We start from the raw sequence: 20,911 nt of genomic DNA on the forward strand, positions 1-20,911 counted from the left end.
CTGTGGTGTGTGTGTGTGTGATTTCCCCAGACTGCATGATCTATGTACCTTTACAGTGCATGACAACTGGTGTGTGTGTGTGTGTGTGTGATTTCCCCAGACTGCAGGATCTATGTACCTTTACAGTGCATGACAGAACTGTGGTGTGTGTGTGTGTGATTTCCCCAGACTGCAGGATCTATGTACCTTTACAGTGCATGACAGGACTGTGGTGTGTGTGTGTGATTTCCCCAGACTGCAGGATCTATGTACCTTTACAGTGCATGACAGAACTGTGGTGTGTGTGATTTCCCCAGACTGCAGGATCTATGTACCTTTACAGTGCATGACAGGACTGTGGTGTGTGTGTGTGATTTCCCAGACTGCAGGATCTATGTACCTTTACAGTGCATGACAGAACTGTGGTGTGTGTGTGTGTGATTTCCCCAGACTGCAGGATCTATGTACCTTTACAGTGCATGACAGGACTGTGGTGTGTGTGTGTGTGATTTCCCAGACTGCAGGATCTATGTACCTTTACAGTGCATGACAACTGGTGTGTGTGTGATTCCCCAGACTGCAGGATCAGTGTACCTTTACAGTGCATGACAGAACTGTGGTGTGTGTGATTTCCCAGACTGCAGGATCTATGTACCTTTACAGTGCATGACAGGACTGTGGTGTGTGTGTGTGATTTCCCAGACTGCAGGATCTATGTACCTTTACAGTGCATGACAGAACTGTGGTGTGTGTGTGATTTCCCCAGACTGCAGGATCTATGTACCTTTACAGTGCATGACAGAACTGTGGTGTGTGTGTGATTTCCCCAGACTGCAGGATCTATGTACCTTTACAGTGCATGACAGGACTGTGGTGTGTGTGTGTGATTTCCCAGACTGCAGGATCTGTGTACCTTTACAGTGCATGACAGAACTGTGGTGTGTGTGTGATTTCCCCAGACTGCAGGATCTATGTACCTTTACAGTGCATGACAGGACTGTGGTGTGTGTGTGTGATTTCCCAGACTGCAGGATCTATGTACCTTTACAGTGCATGACAGGACTGTGGTGTGTGTGTGTGTGATTTCCCCAGACTGCAGGATCTATGTACCTTTACAGTGCATGACAGAACTGTGGTGTGTGTGTGTGTGATTTCCCCAGACTGCAGGATCTATGTACCTTTACAGTGCATGACAGAACTGTGGTGTGTGTGTGATTTCCCCAGACTGCAGGATCTATGTATCTTTACAGTGCATGACAGAACTGTGGTGTGTGTGTGTGTGATTTCCCCAGACTGCAGGATCTATGTACCTTTACAGTGCATGACAGGACTGTGGTGTGTGTGATTTCCCCAGACTGCAGGATCTATGTACCTTTACAGTGCATGACAGAACTGTGGTGTGTGTGTGTGATTTCCCCAGACTGCAGGATCTATGTACCTTTGCAGTGCATGACAGGACTGTGGTGTGTGTGTGTGATTTCCCAGACTGCAGGATCAATGTACCTTTGCAGTGCATGACAGGACTGTGGTGTGTGTGTGTGTGATTTCCCAGACTGCAGGATCTATGTACCTTTACAGTGCATGACAGAACTGTGGTGTGTGTGTGATTCCCCAGACTGCAGGATCCGTGAACTGGAAGAGCAGGTTCAGCGCCTGAGGTCTCTGCAGGACCGGATGAATGAACTGGGGGCTGTGCAGGACTCAAACCTGGAACTGGAGCGAGATGTGGAGAGGTGGGGGAGGTTGGTTTGGTGCCACAAGTCTCTGAGTTATAGAGCCTGGCATGTCGTGACACAAACTGAGCCAGTTTTAGTACAAATTTGGCGATAGCATTATCTGTAAAACTGACATGGGGTGCAGGTGTGACCACAGTCAGAAATACCTTGTCTCCTCTTAGTCACCGTGATTTCCAGCTATAGGGCGATACAATGCAAATGGTGCATACCCTGAACTGAAACAAAAAAGATTTTTTTTGTACCTGTCTTCTTCCCCTCTGGGAATATAGGCCATCAACAAGAGATTTCCACAGTCCCCCCCATCCATTGCCTTTGCCTCTGACTCCATGTAAGGCCCATCTTGGTGTCTGCTTGGATGTCTCTTCAACAGCTGTTTCTGAGTTGGCCTCTTTTTCTTCCCGTGGGTTTTAAATTCTTATACCTTGCATGTAGATTCTGCTCAGGACAGAGTTTTGGACTGAATTTTCCTTTCGAGCGGTGATGTGACTTGGAAAATTTGGCATGACACTGTGTGAGCAACTGGATAAAGAGCACTGTAATGTTGAAGAGAAGGGTTAGGGTTAACCATTATCCCAAAGTGATAGATCATTTATTTCATTCATCAAGAGAGTTGATAAAGACTGGCCTAGGATACAATACAGTACAATTACATATAGATGAATGAATCAGTTAGCCTGGCAGTTAATACTCTTTGCGCTGTGTGTGTCAGTGCCAACATAGCTTTGCTCTGTGTGTGTCAGTGTCCACATAATTTTGCTATGTGTGTCAGTGCCCACATAATTTTGCTCTGTGTGTGTCGGTGCCCACATAATTTTGCTCTGTGTGTCAGTGCCCACATAATTTTGCTCTGTGTGTCAGTGTCCACATAATTTTACTCTGTGTGTCAGTGCCCACATAATTTTGCTCTGTGTGTCAGTGCCCACATAATTTTGCTCTGTGTGTGTCAGTGCCTACACAAATTTGCTCTGTGTGTGTCAGTGCCTACATAATTTTGCTCTGTGTGTGTCAGTGCCCACATAATTTTGCTCTGTGTGTCAGTGCCCACATTATTTTGCTATGTGTGTCAGTGCCCACATTATTTTGCTGTGTGTGTCAGTGCCCACATTATTTTGCTCTGTGTGTGTCAGTGCCTACATAATTTTGCTCTGTGTGTGTCAGTGCCCACATAATTTTGCTCTGTGTGTGTCAGTGCCTACATAATTTTGCTCTGTGTGTGTCAGTGCCCACATAATTTTGCTCTGTGTGTGTCAGTGCCTACACAATTTTGCTGTGTGTGTCAGTGCCCACATAATTTTGCTCTGTGTGTGTCAGTGCCTACACAATTTTGCTGTGTGTGTGTCAGTGCCCACATTATTTTGCTGTGTGTGTCAGTGCCCACATAATTTTGCTCTGTGTGTCAGTGCCCACATAATTTTGCTCTGTGTGTGTCAGTGCCCACATAATTTTCTGTGTGTGTCAGTGCCCACATAATTTTGCTGTGTGTCAGTGCCTACACAATTTTGCTGTGTGTGTGTCAGTGCCCACATAATTTTGCTCTGTGTGTCAGTGCCCACATAATTTTGCTGTGTGTGTCAGTGCCCACATTATTTTGCTGTGTGTGTCAGTGTCCACATAATTTTGCTCTGTGTGTCAGTGCCCACATAATTTTGCTCTGTGTGTCAGTGCCCACATAACTTTGTGTGTCAGTGCCATCATAACTTTGCTCTGTGTGTCAGTGCCCACGTAACTTTGCTCTGTGTGTGCATGTGCGTGTGTGTGTGTGTGTGTCAGTCTGCGCAGTGCAGCCCAGACCGCAGAGACCTTGAAGCAGCTGTGCCAGTCTCTGAGAGAGGAGAACAACAGCCTGTACGAAGATCTCAGCACTCTGCGTGACAAGGTGAGGACTGTCTGTCTACCTGGACATCTGTTGTCTGCCTGCTGTGTGAGCCTGTGTTTTGAAAGTCAGGAGAAACACTGCATGTGTGTGTGTGTTTACAGTGTACAGCATTGGCGTTCGCAGTGAATGTATATAAAGCTGTGGGTTCTTTTCTTGTAATGTGTTCTATGAAATTCTTGTTGTGTGATTTGTTTACCACTGTTTGAAATTCTTTTTTGACTAGTGTCTCTGTCTGGTTGAGTTTTTTGTTTGTTCTGTTTTTTTGGGGGGGATTTTTTTGTTTTATTTTTTGTTGTATTTTCCTGTCCATATTTCTTTTCGAAGGAAGACCACAAGTCTTGGTTCAACATGGTATCATTTATCAGAACTCTGTGTTACACCTTTTTTTTTTTTTTGGTCTTTAATCAACCAATGGACCACTCATGTAAAAATACAAGACCGACGCCTTGGGGAAAAACTTGACATTAAGGACGCAAGCTGACAGGTTGTTTAAACTAACTGGTAGTTAACTTTTTCACCACCATAGGCGACTTTAGCTGGCCAAACAGTTCACTGCCACAGGCGACTTTATTCAACATGAAGGGTTTTCATTAAACAGGTTGTTATTTTTTACATCGTAACAAACCTTGACATCTACAGTCAATTTTCCTGTGCCATAGGAAAAGGACTAACCTTCGGCCCCCCCCCCCCCCCCCCCCCCGACTGTGTTTGGTGTGATGAAGTCTACTGTGTTGTTGTGACAACAAACCGAATCGTGTGAGAGCGAGCCTAGAACACTTGGCAGTGGGTGGAGTGTCCTTGACGCAGACGCTCAGCAGGGAAAGCGTTGAACTCCCCTGTCCCTGGATGCCCCTGACAGGTGGGGCGCCTGGAGGCCTCCCAGCTGGAGGTGGGCAAGGAGCAGCGGAAGAGCGAGACGCTGCGGAGGCGTGTGGGCGAGCTGGAGGGGGAGGTGGGGTCGCTGCGTGAGGCGTGGGACAAGGGTCAGGAGGAGAGGAGGGCCCTGGAGCTGGACATGGACGTCCTGAGGCGTGTCAACCTTCAGCAGAGGCAGCAGCTGTTGGACCGCAGCTCCTCTGTCAGTAAGTTGGGGGGGCGGGGAGGGAGGGATGGGCATGTGTGTGTGAGGGAAGGAGGGGGCGTGGGGGGTCATGAGTGTGTGTGGGTGAGTGGGAACGTGGGTGTGTGAGGGAAGCATGGGTGTGTGGGGGTGAGTGGGGACATGGGTATGTGGGTGTGTGTGGGTGTGAGGGAAGCATGGGTGTGTGGGGGTGAGTGGGGACATGGGTATGTGTGTGGGTGTGAGGGAAGCATGGGTGTGTGTGGGTGAGTGGGGACATGGGTATGTGGGTGTGTGTGGGTGTGAGGGAAGCATGGGTGTGTGGGGGTGAGTGGGGACATGGGTATGTGGGTGTGTGTGGGTGTGAGGGAAGCATGGGTGTGTGTGGGTGAGTGGGGACATGGGTGTGTGTGGGTGTGAGGGAAGCATGGGTGTGTGTGGGTGAGTGGGGACATGGGTATGTGGGTGTGTGTGGGTGTGAGGGAAGCATGGGTGTGTGGGGGTGAGTGGGGACATGGGTATGTGGGTGTGTGTGGGTGTGAGGGAAGCATGGGTGTGTGTGGGTGAGTGGGGACATGGGTATGTGTGTGGGTGTGAGGGAAGCATGGGTGTGTGTGGGTGAGTGGGAACATGGGTATGTGGGTGTGAGGGAAGCATGGGTGTGTGGGGGTGAGTGGGGACATGGGTATGTGGGTGTGTGTGGGTGTGAGGGAAGCATGGGTGTGTGTGGGTGAGTGGGGACATGGGTATGTGGGTGTGAGGGAAGCATGGGTGTGTGGGGGTGAGTGGGGACATGGGTGTGTGTGGGTGTGAGGGAAGCATGGGTGTGTGGGGGTGAGTGGGGACATGGGTATGTGGGTGTGTGTGTGAGGGAAGAAGGGGGAGCATGAGTGTTTTGGGGTGAGTGGGGACATGCGTATGTGGGTGGGTGGGTGTGAGGGAAGACTGGGGATCATGAGTGTGAGGGGGCGTGGGTGTGGTTGTGAGGGAGTGAGGCTCCATGACAGCAGTCAAGGGGATAGAAAGGGACGTGTGAAGGAAAACCCACACACAGCACTGACGCCTGTGGGCCCTGTGACAGCAGTCAAGGGGATAGACAGAGACGTGTGAAGGAAAACCCACACACAGCACTGACGCCTGTGGGCCCTGTGACAGCAGTCAAGGGGATAGACAGAGACGTGTGAAGGAAAACCCACACACAGCACTGACACCTGTGGGCCCTGTGACAGCAGTCAAGGGGATAGAAAGGGACGTGTGAAGGAAAACCCACACACAGCACTGACGCCTGTGGGCCCTGTGACAGCAGTCAAGGGGATAGACAGAGACGTGTGAAGGAAAACCCACACACAGCACTGACGCCTGTGGGCCCTGTGACAGCAGTCAAGGGGATAGAAAGGGACGTGTGAAGGAAAACCCACACACAGCACTGACGCCTATGGGCCCTGTGACAGCAGTCAAGGGGATAGACAGAGACGTGTGAAGGAAAACCCACACACAGCACTGACGCCTGTGGGCCCTGTGACAGCAGTCAAGGGGATAGACAGAGACGTGTGAAGGAAAACACACACACAGCACTGACGCCTGTGGGCCCTGTGACAGCAGTCAAGGGGATAGACAGAGACGTGTGAAGGAAAACCCACACACAGCACTGACGCCTATGGGCCCTGTGACAGCAGCGGGTGTTTCAGGTGACGTGAGCGGGTCCAGTGGGGAGTCGATGGGCGTGGTCACAGACAAGCTGGTGGAGGAACTCCGGGCAGAGCTGGAGCAGATCCGGAGCACCTGGCTGTCCCCCGACCTTCACCTTGCCACCCAGCATGACCTGGAGGTCAGCCGAGCTTCCCTCAAACAACTGGAGGTGAGCGTGGGGTTGTGTGTGGGCGTTCTTGTTGTCTTCCTCTTCTTTGACTTGTTTTGGGCTTTCTCGTTTGTATTCTTCCTCTTCCTTTTCTTCCTCTTCTTCTTCTTCCTCTTCCTCTTCTTCCTCCTCTTCTCCTTCCTCTTCCTCTTTTTCTCCTTTTTCTTCCTCTTCTTGTTTCCCTTTTTCTTCCAATCTTCTTTCACCTCCTCTTTGTAAAATGCTGGATAGATTCTGTATAAGTATTCATATCATTATCAGTCATTTTGGGACAAACAGCATGTGAGCGGTGCCACTGAAACAGCACAGGAGACAGGGCAGGCAACCAAGAACTAAAAAGGCAGAAAGGAAGTTGGGTTCTCCTGAGAGAAAGAGAGCACTTTTTGGAGCGAAATGTATGTGTCATGCCTTTCCTTTTTGTGTCAGAGAATGTGTGGACTGACTGTGTGACTAAACATGCACAATGTCGTCCTCAGGGTAGAGTAAATACGCTCGCACCTCTCCTCAAACTTTATGGAATGATCTTCTTCTTCTTCTTCTGCGTTCGTGGGCTGCAACTCCCACGTTCACTCGTATGTACACGAGTGGGCTTTTACGTGTATGACCGTTTTTACTCCGCCATGTAGGCAGCCATACTCCGTTTTCGGGAGTGTGCATGCTGGGTATGTTCTTGTTTCCATAACCCACCGAACGCTGACATGGATTACAGGATCTTTAACGTGCGTATTTGATCTTCTGCTTGCGTATACACACGAAGGGGGTTCAGGCACTAGCAGGTCTGCACATATGTTGACCTGGAAGATCGTAAAAATCTCCACCCTTTACCCACCAGGCGCCGTTACTGAGATTCGAACCCGGGACCCTCAGATTGAAAGTCCAACGCTTTAACCACTCGGCTATTGCGCCCGTCGATGGAATGATCAACTTACCCTCCACCCCCCACCACCGTTATCTTTTTTCTTTTTTCTTTTTCTTTTTGCTGCCCTGTCATCTATTCCATTTCAGTGTCATTACTCCCATGCCACTCTTTCCTCGTCCCCCCTACACAGCCACAGTCGGAATCGTCTGTTGCAATGCCACTGTTATCTTAGCATGTCCCTTGTCTCAGTATTTCTGGAGAGCATGTTTTGAATGGGGTTTTTATTTGTTCTTTTTTTCTTTTTTCGTTTTTTCTTTTTTTTCTTTCTTTTTTTCCATTTCGGTCAGTAAGTCATGGGAGTGAGGTTGCTAAATGAAAAGATCTGTCACTAGTTCCCCCTGCCCCTGCTAAAAAAAGACCCCCGAAAAAACCCAAAACAAATCAATTTAAAACAAACAAAAAAAAAGTAACTTAGAAAGGTAAAAGAAAAAAGAAAAATAAAAAAAAGATGAATTATAGAAAAAATCTAATGGTTAACATGATAATAATTCAACCAAAAAATAGATATATATATATATGTGTGTGTTTCTAAATGGCCCGTGTCAGTCAGGAAGAGTGGTGGCTGTGTGTGACAGGAGGAGTGCGGGTCCCTCAGACAGAGGGCGGAGGAGCTGGACACAAAAGTGCAGGACGCCCACAGCCAGCTGAAGGACACAGACGCCCAGTGTCAGCAGCTGCACAGGGACCTGCAGCAGGCACACACGGAACGCGACACCCTCCACGCCACCCTGGATGACCTGCGAACTCAGCACCATGACCTGCTGACCCAACGCGACAACTTTCAGACCCAGTGCGATGACCTGCTGACCCAGCGTGACGACCTTCAGACCCAGCGTGATGACCTGCTGACCCAACGCGACAACTTTCAGACCCAATGCGATGACCTGCTGACCCAGCGTGACGACCTTCAGACCCAGCGTGATGACCTACTGACCCAACGCGACAACTTTCAGACCCAACGTGATGGCCTTCAGATGCAATGTGATGACCTGCTGACCCAGCGCGATGACCTACTGACCCAACGTGATGACCTTCAGACGCAATGTGACAGCCTTCAGATGCAACGCGATGACCTGCTGACCCAACGCGATGACCTTCAGACCCAGCGTGACGACCTTCAGACACAGCGAGATGACCTTCAGACCCAGCACGACAACCTTCATACCCAACGTGATGACCTTCAGACGCAGCATGACGACCTTCAGACCAAATTCAGTTACCTTCAGACGCAACATGATGACCTTCAGACCCAGCATGATGACCTTCAGACCCAGCACGATGACCTTCATGGTCAGCTGACTGTGGAACAGAAGCAGTGCCAGAGCCTGACACACAGCCTGCAGCAGACCAGCCAGCAGTGCGACACACTTCAGACCTCTGTCCTTGACCTCCAGTCGCAGTGCGACCTCTTGACCTCCAACCTGCGTGACAGGGAGGAAAAGCTTGGCCTCCTGCAGGAAGAGCTAAGGGGGAGAAGTGAGCGCTGCGATCAGCTTGTTTCTCAACTGGAGAGCAAAGACTCGGAAATTGACCGGCTTACATGTGAGACATCACGAGCTGTTGCTGAGTGTGAAAGTGTTCGGGAGAATCTTGAGAAGTTCGTGGCCTTGAATGCGGGTCTGCAACAACGGATCAGCGAAAGAGACTCTGACTGTGACAGCCTGAGAAGCGACATGGAACAGAAAGAAAGTGACCGCAAAACGCTGAGCGCCCAGTTAGATGAGAAAACTGCCAACTGTGAACTGCTGAAAAAAGTGCTGGAAAGGAAAGAGACGGAATGCTCAGAGCTTCGAAACAGCCTGAACAGCAAGCTGTCTGCCCTGGAGGAAACAAGCCAGAGACTGGAGGAAAGAGAGTCAGCGCTCAAAGAGGCACGGCTTGCTGCAGACGCCAGGGAAAGTCAGTGCCAGAGTCTGCAACAGGCGTTGGCTGAGAAGTCTTCTGAAGTCACTCGGTTGACTGACAGGTGAGGGGTTTGATCTGGAACAATTCTGGCACATTGAAATGCTGTTGATATTACAATGCAGGCATAGAACAATTCTGGCACCTTGAAATGCTGTTAATATTACAATGCAGGCATTCTAGAAGTGTTTCTTGTCTCTTAAAGAAAAATGGTATCTATGCCAGTTTGTTCTGGAAAAATTGTATGGATGTATTTATGATGTTTCTTTCTTTCTCTAAATAATTGTGGAGCTTCTTTCACACATTCTTTGTTTTGTTCTTTCTTTCAGTTATTTGTTTGCTTTTAATTTCAATCCATCTTATATAATTATTTATGATAATTTAAAAAATTGAAAATTTTAAATGACTATATGATGTGTGTGTGCATTCAAATATACACACTGTTTCTGTTTTCACGTTTATCCTGAATATTCTAAAGAGGAGACTTGTGTCAGAAAGATTTTACCAAGCTTGATCGGACACTTGAGTCTTGACATTGCCAGACTGGCAAGTCCCAAAATTCTATTGGTAAGGCAAACAATTTGTAACAGGGAATCACAGTTCTTGACAAGTGCAGTTTTGTGTGGATGACATGGCTGACAGCAGTGTGTGTGGTGTGACAGGTGTGAGGAAGCAGAGCGCGGCGTCAGAGAGCAGAGAGAAAAGGCGCACAGCCTGACGTCAGAGCTGACCCTCTGTCAGCGTCAGCACCAACAGGCCCAGGAGGAGGTAGACCGAGTGAGGTCCTTCCTGCAGACACAGCTGGATGACAGGCTGAAGGCCGCCACACAGGACACGGAGAAGCAGGTGCTGACCCTCACCGCCCAGCTCCAGGACAAGGAGTCGCACATCGCACGGCTGAGGGTTGACCTGACAGCCAGAGACGAAGGGTTACAAAGCGCTCTCCAGTCGAAGCAAGAAGTGGAGAAGCAAGTGGAGGAGCTGCAGTCTCTGCAGCAGAGTGTGGAGGAGCAGGCTTCCCTCAGCCAGGCCCAGCTGACCAAGGTGAGGGAGGAGCTGCAGCAGGCCAGGACTCTGACAGAGCAGCTGGAAGCCGATCACCGCCAGACACAAGCCAGGCTGGCCGGCCTGCAGGAAGCCACCGCCACACAGCTCACAGAGCTGAGAGAGAAGCATGACCTGGAGACAGGTTCTCTGAAAGCAGCACACCAGGACATGGAGGACCAGCTGAAGGTCAAGGTCAGTGAGCTTGAAGCTGACGCTCGGCAAAAAGATCACCGCATCCAACAGCTGTGCGAAGAAGTGGAGAGCGAGAAGGGAAAACTAGAGTCCCTCCAACACGATCATGAGGTGAAGGTCAAAGAGCTGGAGCGAGAGGTGGGTAGGAAGGCGGAGGAGGTGAGAGAGGAGAGACAGAGCAGTGAACAGCTGGAGACACAGCTCCGCTCCATGGAGGACAGGCTGAAGGGCGTGCAGGGAGACCACGTGGACAAGGAGAAGGTCCTCCTGGACAGCCTGCAGTCCTTCCAGAACACGGCCGCCAGCAAGGAAGCGGACCTGACCCAAGCCGTCACCACGCACAGGCAGCATGCCACCCAGCTGGAACGGCAAGTGACAGAACTGCAGTCCATCATTGAAGAGAAAGAATGCGCTCTGTCAGAGGCTGAGAGTCAGCACAGGGCAGACCTTGAGGCCTTCCAGAGTTCAGCGGCCCTGAAGGAAGAGGAGCTCCAGCAGAACCTCAGCACGCTGAGACAGGAGTGGTCGGCAGTGGTCCAGAAAGTGGGACACCTTGAATCAGTGGTCAGCAAGAAAGAAGAGCTGCTGGAAGAGCTGAGGCTGCAGCATGCACAGGAGCAGGAAACACTGCGACAGAGGAGTGCGCAGACAGAAGAGGAGCTGCAGTCCTCCACTGGAGCTGTTGAACAGCAGCTGGCTGAACTCCTGCAGAAGCTGCAGGCCAAAGAGCAGGCTGTGAGTCAGGCAGAAGCCACACTGAAGGCCTTGGAGACACAGATCCAGACTGAAAGAGAAAACCATGCGTCTGAAATTAACGCCCTTCAGAGTGATGCCAAGGAGGATGAAGCATGCACTGAAGCTGTGAATAAACTGATTGGTGCAATAGACACACGGTCAGCCACTGGGGTGTCCAGTGAGCAGCTTGTGACGGCACTGACACAGCTTGGCTCCTCTTCAGCGTCCAGCATTCTTCAGCTGGCAAAGTCCGTTGACACTCTGCTGCAAGAAACCAGGGCATCGGAACAGAAGGAACAGGAGCTGACGGTGAGGCTTCAAGAGGCAGAAAACCACACGACCCAGTTACAGACCACTGTGGCCAGACTTTCTGAAGAATCCCGTCATGTCCAACAACTCACCAGTAAAGAGCACGCAGACACTGTCAGAAAGATACAAGAGGAAAGTGACCGGAAAATCCAAGATCTGAAGGACTGTGTGGAGGCCCAGAAGCGGAAAGCAGCCATCCAGGTGAATAGCTTGTTTTAATCATGTATCATAGTTATTGTATGTCTTTGTTTTAATTATAACATGATATTTATGCCTGTTTTCTTGCTGTACTTATTGCATGTGTATAATTGTGATTATTGTATGAGAGGTTTACATTGACTTAGTTTTAAGCATTTCATGTCTTTTATATATTCTTATTGAATGACTGGGAGACTGATCATTGCATGTGTGTGATTGTGTTGTATCATTATGTATGTGAGGTTTACATCAACTTAGCGTTTCAGTATTTTAACTCTTTCACTGCCATAGGTAACGCTAGTCGACCAGACAGTGCACTGCCAGGGGAAACTTTAGTCAGCATCCAGGGGTCATGTTGAAAGGACCGTATTTCACATAATAACAAAGCTTGACAGCTGCAGCCAGTTTCCTGTCAATAGAACAATGATTGACCATTTGTTCCTTGACCGAGTTTGAAGTGAACAAATCCATTGTGTTTTGACATGAACTGAAGCTTATGACTGAGAGCATCGTTTCTGAGATATTTGGCACTGGGGAGTGCTTTTCACACAGTATACATATTGACTTACGGTGATTGTCATACATTATTGTGTAGCGTTCACCACATTAATTTCTCTTGCTGAGGTGATGAAGTGTTTTGTACAGGTGGAGGAGACGGAAGAGTACTGGAAGGAACAACTCAAGTCTCTGCAGGACGACATGGAAGAGGACATGAAGCAGCAACGCCTGACCTACGAGAATGAGCTGGCGGAGCAGCGTGCAGAGTACGACCTTCGGATGACCTCTGCCCTGGAGGATCAGGAGGGGGAGCACATGGGGCAGAGGGCCCAGCTGGAGGACCAGGTCCACACTCTGCAGGACGCCCTGACCTCTACCAAGGCTCAGTCCTCTCGCGCCCTGGCCAACCAGGAAGCACACTTCCAGCACTCACTCCAGGAGATGGAAGAGAGAGTGGCCAGTGTCAAGGAGGCGGAGCTTGCCCAGGTGCTGGCTGAGAAAGAGGCGGAGTTCCGGCATAAGGTTGGTCTCAAGGAGGTGGAGCTTGCAGAGAAAGAGGCGGTGTTCCAACAGAAGCTGAGCAGCCATGAGGCAGAGATGGAAAAACAGCTGTCCAACCTGCAGCAGTGTCTGCAGAAAGAGATGAAGTCCAACCGTGCCATCAGTGTGCAGAGGGAACATGACCAGGTCAAGATTCAGCGCCTGGAGGTCAGTCTGAACATTTCATGTGTCTGTTTTTCACATGGAAGTGGTCGGTTAATTATTGTCTGTTTTCAGTAATTATGATTTATTCTGTTGTATGTAATTAGTTCTTTGTTTTGTCCTATTGATATGTCATTTTTATGTAGCCAAGCGCTTAGCTTCAGATACTGTTTCAGATAGCGCATTTAGGCTTCAGATACTGCTTCACGCACAAACTGAATAGCAGACAACATTTTCGCAACTAACCCGCCGGCCTTCAACGGCTCGCGCAGAATGTGTGACGCCATTCCTGGTTTGAACACAAAGTCCATTCTAAACTTATTCCCTATTCATCTATTAAATCAAGTCTCTGTATCGTTCACTGCAATATTATATGTGTTGTGCTTACACACACACTTGAATCGGTTAGAAGCGTGCTTGATTTCAGTTTATCGTTCGTCAGTCTAAAGATATCAACTGACGCTAAGCCGCTTACGTCATTTTGTCCTTCTCGCCAGACAACCTACTCCTCGACCAGCGTCGCGGTACACTATTGGCTGAGCTGAAATCTGTGTTTCTGCTCCACTGTATTTGGTTAATATCATTTTGTCGGATCAGTAAACTACAGTATTATATACTGGCAGAATCGTCGCAATTCCATCTTTAAATCTATTCCTTTTATGTTTGCCTACATTAAACTGATTTAACGCAGTTTGTAATTTTCAGCAATGAGCTCGTTAAAATTGACCCTGTTCAGGTGACTTAAATTAAGATTATAAATTCATCGTGAATAATCAACACTTCATTTTATACTCATTAGAAAGTAGGTGTTGAGCTCTTTCTTTTGCAACTTATCCGACGTAAATCGGTTCAGGAATTATTTAGAAATCTATCACTGAACACCTTGTAAGAAACACAGTTTTTCTTAGATTTCACAGCACATGTGACTGCCTTTGTAGTCCACTTAACTTGCATAAAGAGACTGAGCAGCCACTCTGGTCATTTTCACCTGAGCCAGCCTGTGGTCAGAGCCTGCTCTCTTTCCCTCTTGCTGTTTCGCAAGCAGTGTGTGTGTCGTCACAGAGGCTGACATCTCGCTATGTATCACCGTAAGTACCCCATTTAGAATGTGCTGATGATTTGCAAATTGTATTCTTTGACACAGTACTTGTGTTCATATGAGTATGTTGATATTGCTTTGTTCAGTTCTGCGTTGACATGTAGTCACAGCTCGGCAGTGATTGATCTAGAAAATGTCGTCATATGCTTGGAGCAGTATTCCATTTGATTCTTCTTAACGTCACAGTCGGTGACGTCTCTGGACACTGATAGTTTGTTCAAGAATATTCTAGTGAGTGCATGTGACGCATTCTTTCTCATTTGCTGTCACTGATGAAGGTCAGGTTCCTTATCCCGCTTCAGCGGGGGAGATTTAAATGTTGAGCACAAGCTTAGCTATGTTTTTATTTGGCTTCAATGAAAGGGATTACTTGTGTAAGTTCATTCACCACTTAATGGTTAAGCCATGATGGTTCTTCACTATCTGGTCTATGTGTGTGTGTGTGTGTGTGCCATGGAAGCTGCGATACATAGACTAGAAATGAGTGTGTGGAGGAGGGGGGTAAAGGAGGTGCAGGGTAATGTGTGTGGTGTGTGTGTGTGTGTGTTGGAGCTCATGTACGTTTATATGTATTTGACTGTGCTTTCATATATGTGAAACTGCATGTTTGGTGCATATCTGTTATGCATGTGTGGGTGTATGTGTGAATGTGTTTCTTCATGTTTTACATTTATTTGCTTATTTATCATCATTGTTGTCTTATTTATTTATTTATTTATTATTATTTGACTCACTTGTGTAAACAAAGTGAGTCTATGTTTTAACCCGGTGTTCGGTTGTCTGTGTGTGTGTGTGTCCGTGGTAAACTTTAACATTGACATTTTCTCTGCAAATACTTTGTCAGTTGACACCAAATTAGGCATAAAAATAGGAAAAATTCAGTTCTTTCCAGTCATCTTGTTTAAAACAATATTGCACCTCTGGGATGGGCACAAAAAAATAAAAAATGAAGCCTAATTATATGCAAACTGCATTTACTGTTATATTTATATTTTTTGTATTCTCTAAACTTGGCACTTTGATCTGATATTCTGACCCAACAACAAGAGCAGTCATTATTATCATTTTCTGTTCAAACAGGAACTTCTTTTGCTAAGCATGGAAGTTTTATTTATTTTGCAAACGTTTTGGTGCAGATAGTAAAAAAGGGAAATTTGTAATTAATGCTAGGGGAGTTAATTTGCTTTAAACTGATCTTTCTCATCTTAAACATTACATTTTGAAATTATACTCAATACATAAAAAGCTTGGATTTTTTTTAAAGTGTATCACAAGTGAGTCTTGAAGGCCTTGCCTCTCTTGTTTTATTATTATTATCATTACTACTACCCTTTTTTTTTTCTTTTTTTTCTTTTTTCTTTTTCTTTTTTTTTTTAATATCATAATTATTATTTATTTATTTATGTAAGCTTATCTATTATTTATTCACCTTTTTTTTTCTTTTTTTCTTTTTTTTTTCTCAAGGCCTGACTAAGCGCGTTGGGTTACGCTGCTGGTCAGGCATCTGCTTGGCAGATGTGGTGTAGCGTCTATGGATTTGTCTGAACGCAGTGACGCCTCCTTGAGCTACTGAAACTGAAACTGGTCTATCAGTTTGCCAGTATAATATCAAAGCCACTGATTCTCATTACTCTAAGATGTGTGTAGTATTCTGTTGTGGTGATTACAAGATAGTGTTGGATTAATATCAGCTATTGGTTAAAACCATCTGATATGTATCACAGTCCTGTTAATTATAATTTAGTTATCATGCCCTCATATACAGCTTACTCCAGTATAGTGCTACATGATAAACTGATTCATTTGAGTCACTTTGACACAGTATAAGCTTTACCTTATCTATACTGTCAGTGTACTTTCACTAAATCAGCATAGCTTCAATCACTTTAACTGCACTGTTCAAATGTATTAGAAATACCATTTGATGTCAGTGTTTGGTCTTCACACTTATCCCAAACCGAGTGATAGTCTTTCCATGTAATATGTATACATGTGCCTTACTGTCCACTTGTGCCGACATGTGCTAATGACATTTGTTTGTGTCATTCCAGGCACTGTTTTCTCCTTTAGTTTATGTCTTCTTTTCTTATGTTCTCATAACTATTGTAAATAATAAAACAATAGAAAAACCCATTTGTCACTGGCCTCTATATGTTCTTGGCCTGTGCACATGAATTCTTGTCTATCCTTTAATTCAGTAAATCATCATTAGTTAGTTCTTTTGTACCGTCCCCTTGAATAACCACTCAGTTCAGTACACGGCTACAAAAAGTGGCATTGCCGACAGGATTTTGATCCTTCAAAAATATCCTACGACAGGATAAAGATCCATTTTAAAATAGATCCAAATTATTCCCTTTAAGGTTTCAGTTATTTCCTTCAAAATCCATCCCTAAACCACAGCCCTTTACCACCAAGCGTACCTTGTTACAACTTAGCGCTGTGAGCACAGGATGTGTTAAGTCTGTAAATCTCTGATGATAAACCACAGCCTTTTACCACCAAGTGTACCTTGTTACAACTTGGCGCTGTGAGCACAGGATGTGTTAAGTCTGTAAATCTCTAATAATAAACCACAGCCCTTTACCACCAAGTGTACCTTGTTACAACTTGGCGCTGTGAGTACAGGATGTGTTAAGTCTGTAAATCTCTAATAATAAACCACAGCCCTTTACCACCAAGTGTACCTTGTTACAACTTGGCGCTGTGAGTACAGGATGTGTTAAGTCTGTAAATCTCTAATAATAAACCACAGCCCTTTACCACCAAGTGTACCTTGTTACAACTTGGCGCTGTGAGCACAGGATGTGTTAAGTCTGTAAATCTCTAATAATAAACCACAGCCCTTTACCACCAAGTGTACCTTGTTACAACTTGGCGCTGTGAGTACAGGATGTGTTAAGTCTGTAAATCTCTGATAATAAACCACAGCCCTTTACCACCAAGTGTACCTTGGCGCTGTGAGCACAGGATGTGTTAAGTCTGTAAATCTCTGATAATAAACCACAGCCCTTGCCAAGCTAACTCTATCACATTTATATTAATGTTTCTTACAAAACTAGGATAGACTCTCTACACCTGATGAGTGCATTGGATTTATGCAAAAGTCAGGTTGTTGTTTGTTTGTTTTTTTACAACAGATGTTGTGTCACGTACACATGTGGATCAGTCTGCAGGCTTTGACATGCACACTTTAGCAGCACCTTGAAACTGTAATGTGTCCAGTTTCAGTTTGAAGGAGGTGTCAAAGAGTGGAGAGTGATCCATTGACGCTACACCACATCTGCTTTGGATGACGATAGTATTGTGTCTGAAGTTTCTGCTACACCACATCTGCTTTGGATGACGATAGTATTGTGTCTGAAGTTTCTGCTACACCACATCTGCTTTGGATGACGATAGTATTGTGTCTGAAGTTTCTGTTACACCACATCTGCTTTGGATGACGATAGTATTGTGTCTGAAGTTTCTGCTACACCACATCTGCTTTGGATGACGATAGTATTGTGTCTGAAGTTTCTGCTACACCACATCTGCTTTGGATGACGATAGTATTGTGTCTGAAGTTTCTGTTACACCACATCTGCTTTGGATGACGATAGTATTGTGTCTGAAGTTTCTGCTACGCCACATCTGCTTTGGATGACGATAGTATTGTGTCTGAAGTTTCTGCTACACCACATCTGCTTTGGATGACGATAGTATTGTGTCTGAAGTTTCTGCTACACCACATCTGCTTTGGATGACGATAGTATTGTGTCTGAAGTTTCTGCTACACCACATCTGCTTTGGATGACGATAGTATTGTGTCTGAAGTTTCTGCTACACCACATCTGCTTTGGATGACGATAGTATTGTGTCTGAAGTTTCTGTTACACCACATCTGCTTTGGATGACGATAGTATTGTGTCTGAAGTTTCTGTTACACCACATCTGCTTTGGATGACGATAGTATTGTGTCTGAAGTTTCTGTTACACCACATCTGCTTTGGATGACGATAGTATTGTGTCTGAAGTTTCTGCATGAACAGTTTCCTCTCCAGTACATTTGAGCATTCAAAAGATTTGTTTGAAATGCTTTTTATCCAGCAAGCTGGCAGTATATTCTGTACAGTGTTTGTGTCTGTATTACTGTGTGTTATTCATTTGAACAAAAAAATCCATGTATTGTTACTAGTGAAAACTGGGGTTCAGCTACTGGGGGTGTGCATTTTGGGGTCCAGGCAAGTCTGAAGCTTGTGTTTGATATGTCTGTTGTATACTTGATGATTGTGCTGCTATGAAACACTTCTATAAACTGTTCAGTATTCTCATTCAAAGGAGATGATAAACTGAGGTCCTGTGTGCAGCATGTACTTTTTTTTGTTGTTGTTGTTGTCTTTTTGTCTATCCCGTAGTCTTGTGGACTGTTGGGGCGCCACAGGTGATCAGGCAACCAGCATCCTCCAATCCTCTCGGTTTTCTGACCTCCTGATTGTATCGCTCAACCTCAAGCCCGTCCATTCTGGGATGTTGTCCTCCCATCTCTTCCTCTGTCTGCCTCTCCTTCTCCCTCCTTGCACTGTGCCCTGCAGGAATGTCTTGGCAAGCCCTGATGATCTCATGACATGGCCATACCATTTGAGCTTGCGTCTCTTGACCAAGGTCAACAGGTCTTCGTAGGGTCCAATGACTTGCCTGATTCTGTTTCGAACTTCTTTGTTCGTGATATGATCTTTGTAGGAGATGCCCAGGAGTCTTCGAAAGCATCTCATCTCAGTGGACTGTATTCTCTTTTCTATTTCAGCTGTTAAGGTCCACGATTCACATGCATACAAGAGTATTGATGTCACCAGGGTACGCATCAGTCTGATCTTTGAGCCGAGTGCAATGCGCTTAGCACATGTTAAAGAACCCACAGCTTTAAAAGGATTGTCCCTGGCAAAATTCTTAAGAAAAAAACCGCTCTAAGTCTAATGTACATATAAATGTATGCGCATGACTGAAACCTGACTGAATGACACAGGAAACAAATGATGAGCGCCTGAAGGCAGCTCTTAGTCGGCTTTTCCCAGGTAGACAGCCTGTTGTGTGAATGACTGGGTTTGTAAAGCGCTTAGAGTTTGGTCTCTGACCACGGGTATGGATAGGCGCTATATGAGGATATGATATCAGTCTTGATTAATCACGCTGCCAAGTGATCTGTTACTTTTTGTGAACCATGTATCTTTTTCTTTTTCTTTTTTTTTTTTGTCATGTCTATTTTCATTTTTGTTGGGTTTTTTTTTTACTTGATGATAGTGTTGTGGTGAAAGAGGTGTTCGAACCTTGCTGTGGTGCACAGAGACAGCTGGCCCAGCGGTGCCAGGAGCTGGAGGAGCTGCTGCAGGCAGAGAGGGGGCAGGAGAGCCGGGAGGAGTTGCGGGCCCTGCAGAGCGCCCTGGCCCAGGAGAGGGAGCAGAGCCTCCAGCAGGTACAGGACCTGCAGGCCCAGAGTCGCTCCTTCAAGGTACGCTGCCCACTGGCCTGCAAGGGGATGGGTCGCTCAGTTGTCGTCATCTTCTTTGACTTCTTCTTTGATCTTCTTTGATCTTCTTCTTCAGACTGCTTCATTTCTTTCTTCCTTCTTCTTCAGACTACTACTACTACTTCTTCCTTCTCCTTCAGACTACTTTTTCTTCTTCTCTTCTTCTTCTTCCTTCTCCTTCAGACTGCTACTTCTTCCTCCTTCTCCTTCAGACTACTTCATTTCTTCCTTCCTTCTTCTTCAGACTACTACTACTTCTTCTTCTCCTTCAGACTACTACTACTTCTTCCTTCTCCTTCAGACTACTTCTACTTCTTCTTCCTTCTCCTTCAGACTACTACTTCTTCCTCCTTCTTTTTCTTCTTCTTCTTCCTCCTTCTCCTTCAGACTACTTCTTCTTCCTCCTTCCTTCTCCTTCAGACTACTTCTTCTTCTTCTCCTTCAGACTACTTATTCTTCTTCCTTCTCCTTCAGACTACTTCTTCTTCCTTCTCCTTCAGACTACTTTTTCTTCTTCTTCTTCTTCCTTCTCCTTCAGACTACTTCTTCTTCCTTCTTCAGTCTTCTTCTTCTTCCTTCTCCTTCAGACTACTTCTTCTTCCTTCTTCAGTCTTCTTCTTCTCCCTTCTCCTTCAGACTACTTTTTCTTCTTCTTCTTTCTCCTCCTTCAGACTACTTTTTCTTCTTCCTTCTCCTTCAGACTACTTTTTCTTCTTCCTCTTCCTCTTCTACCTTCTTCTCCTTCAGACTACTACTACTTCCTCCTTCTTCTTCATCCTTCTCCTCCTCCTCCTTCATCTTCTTCTTCATCCTTCTCCTTCTTCTTCATCCTTCTTCTTCTTCTTCGTCTTCACCCTCTTCTTCCTTCTCCTTCTTCAGAATACTTCTGCCTTCTTCTTCTTCCCCTTCCTTCTTCTTCAGACTACTTCTGCTTCTGTCTGTTCTTTTTCTTCCTTCTTTTCTTCTTCTTCTTCTTTCTCTTATCCATCTTCTTCATCATCGTCGTCTTCTGATTCTTCTTTCTCTTCTTCATCTTCCTCTTCCTTTTCTCTTTCTTGTTCTTTCTCTTCTTCATGTTCATCTTCTTCGTCTTCATCTTCCGTTTCTTCCTCTTCTTGAGTTCTTTTGCCTCCACTTCCTTTTCTTCCTCTTCTTCTTCGTCTTCTCCTGCTTCTTTCTCTTCTTCTCGAGTTCTTCCTCCTCTTCCTTTTCTTCTTTTTCTCCTTCTGCTTCTTTCTCTTCTTCATCTTCCTCGTTTTCCTTGTCTTCTTTTTCTTCTTCTTCACAGCGTCAGT

The 20,911-nt window shown here is 46.1% G+C and overlaps 1 protein-coding gene across 1 annotated transcript in view; it reads left to right on the forward strand.

Annotated features, from left to right (window-relative positions):
• LOC143298674 (uncharacterized) overlaps window positions 1–20,911 on the forward strand; it is a 71,220-nt gene that overhangs the window by 13,839 nt on the left and 36,470 nt on the right. The window contains exons 11-18 of the mRNA XM_076611557.1: window positions 1,595–1,712; window positions 3,486–3,591; window positions 4,451–4,673; window positions 6,340–6,509; window positions 8,004–9,394; window positions 9,993–11,814; window positions 12,457–13,017; window positions 19,434–19,598. Coding sequence (XP_076467672.1) covers window positions 1,595–1,712; window positions 3,486–3,591; window positions 4,451–4,673; window positions 6,340–6,509; window positions 8,004–9,394; window positions 9,993–11,814; window positions 12,457–13,017; window positions 19,434–19,598 — 4,556 coding nt within the window. The remainder of the gene's footprint in view (window positions 1–1,594; window positions 1,713–3,485; window positions 3,592–4,450; window positions 4,674–6,339; window positions 6,510–8,003; window positions 9,395–9,992; window positions 11,815–12,456; window positions 13,018–19,433; window positions 19,599–20,911) is intronic.

Source organism: Babylonia areolata, chromosome 24 (assembly GCF_041734735.1).
Source record: "Babylonia areolata isolate BAREFJ2019XMU chromosome 24, ASM4173473v1, whole genome shotgun sequence".
In the NCBI taxonomy this organism is placed as follows: Eukaryota; Metazoa; Mollusca; class Gastropoda; order Neogastropoda; family Buccinidae; genus Babylonia; species Babylonia areolata.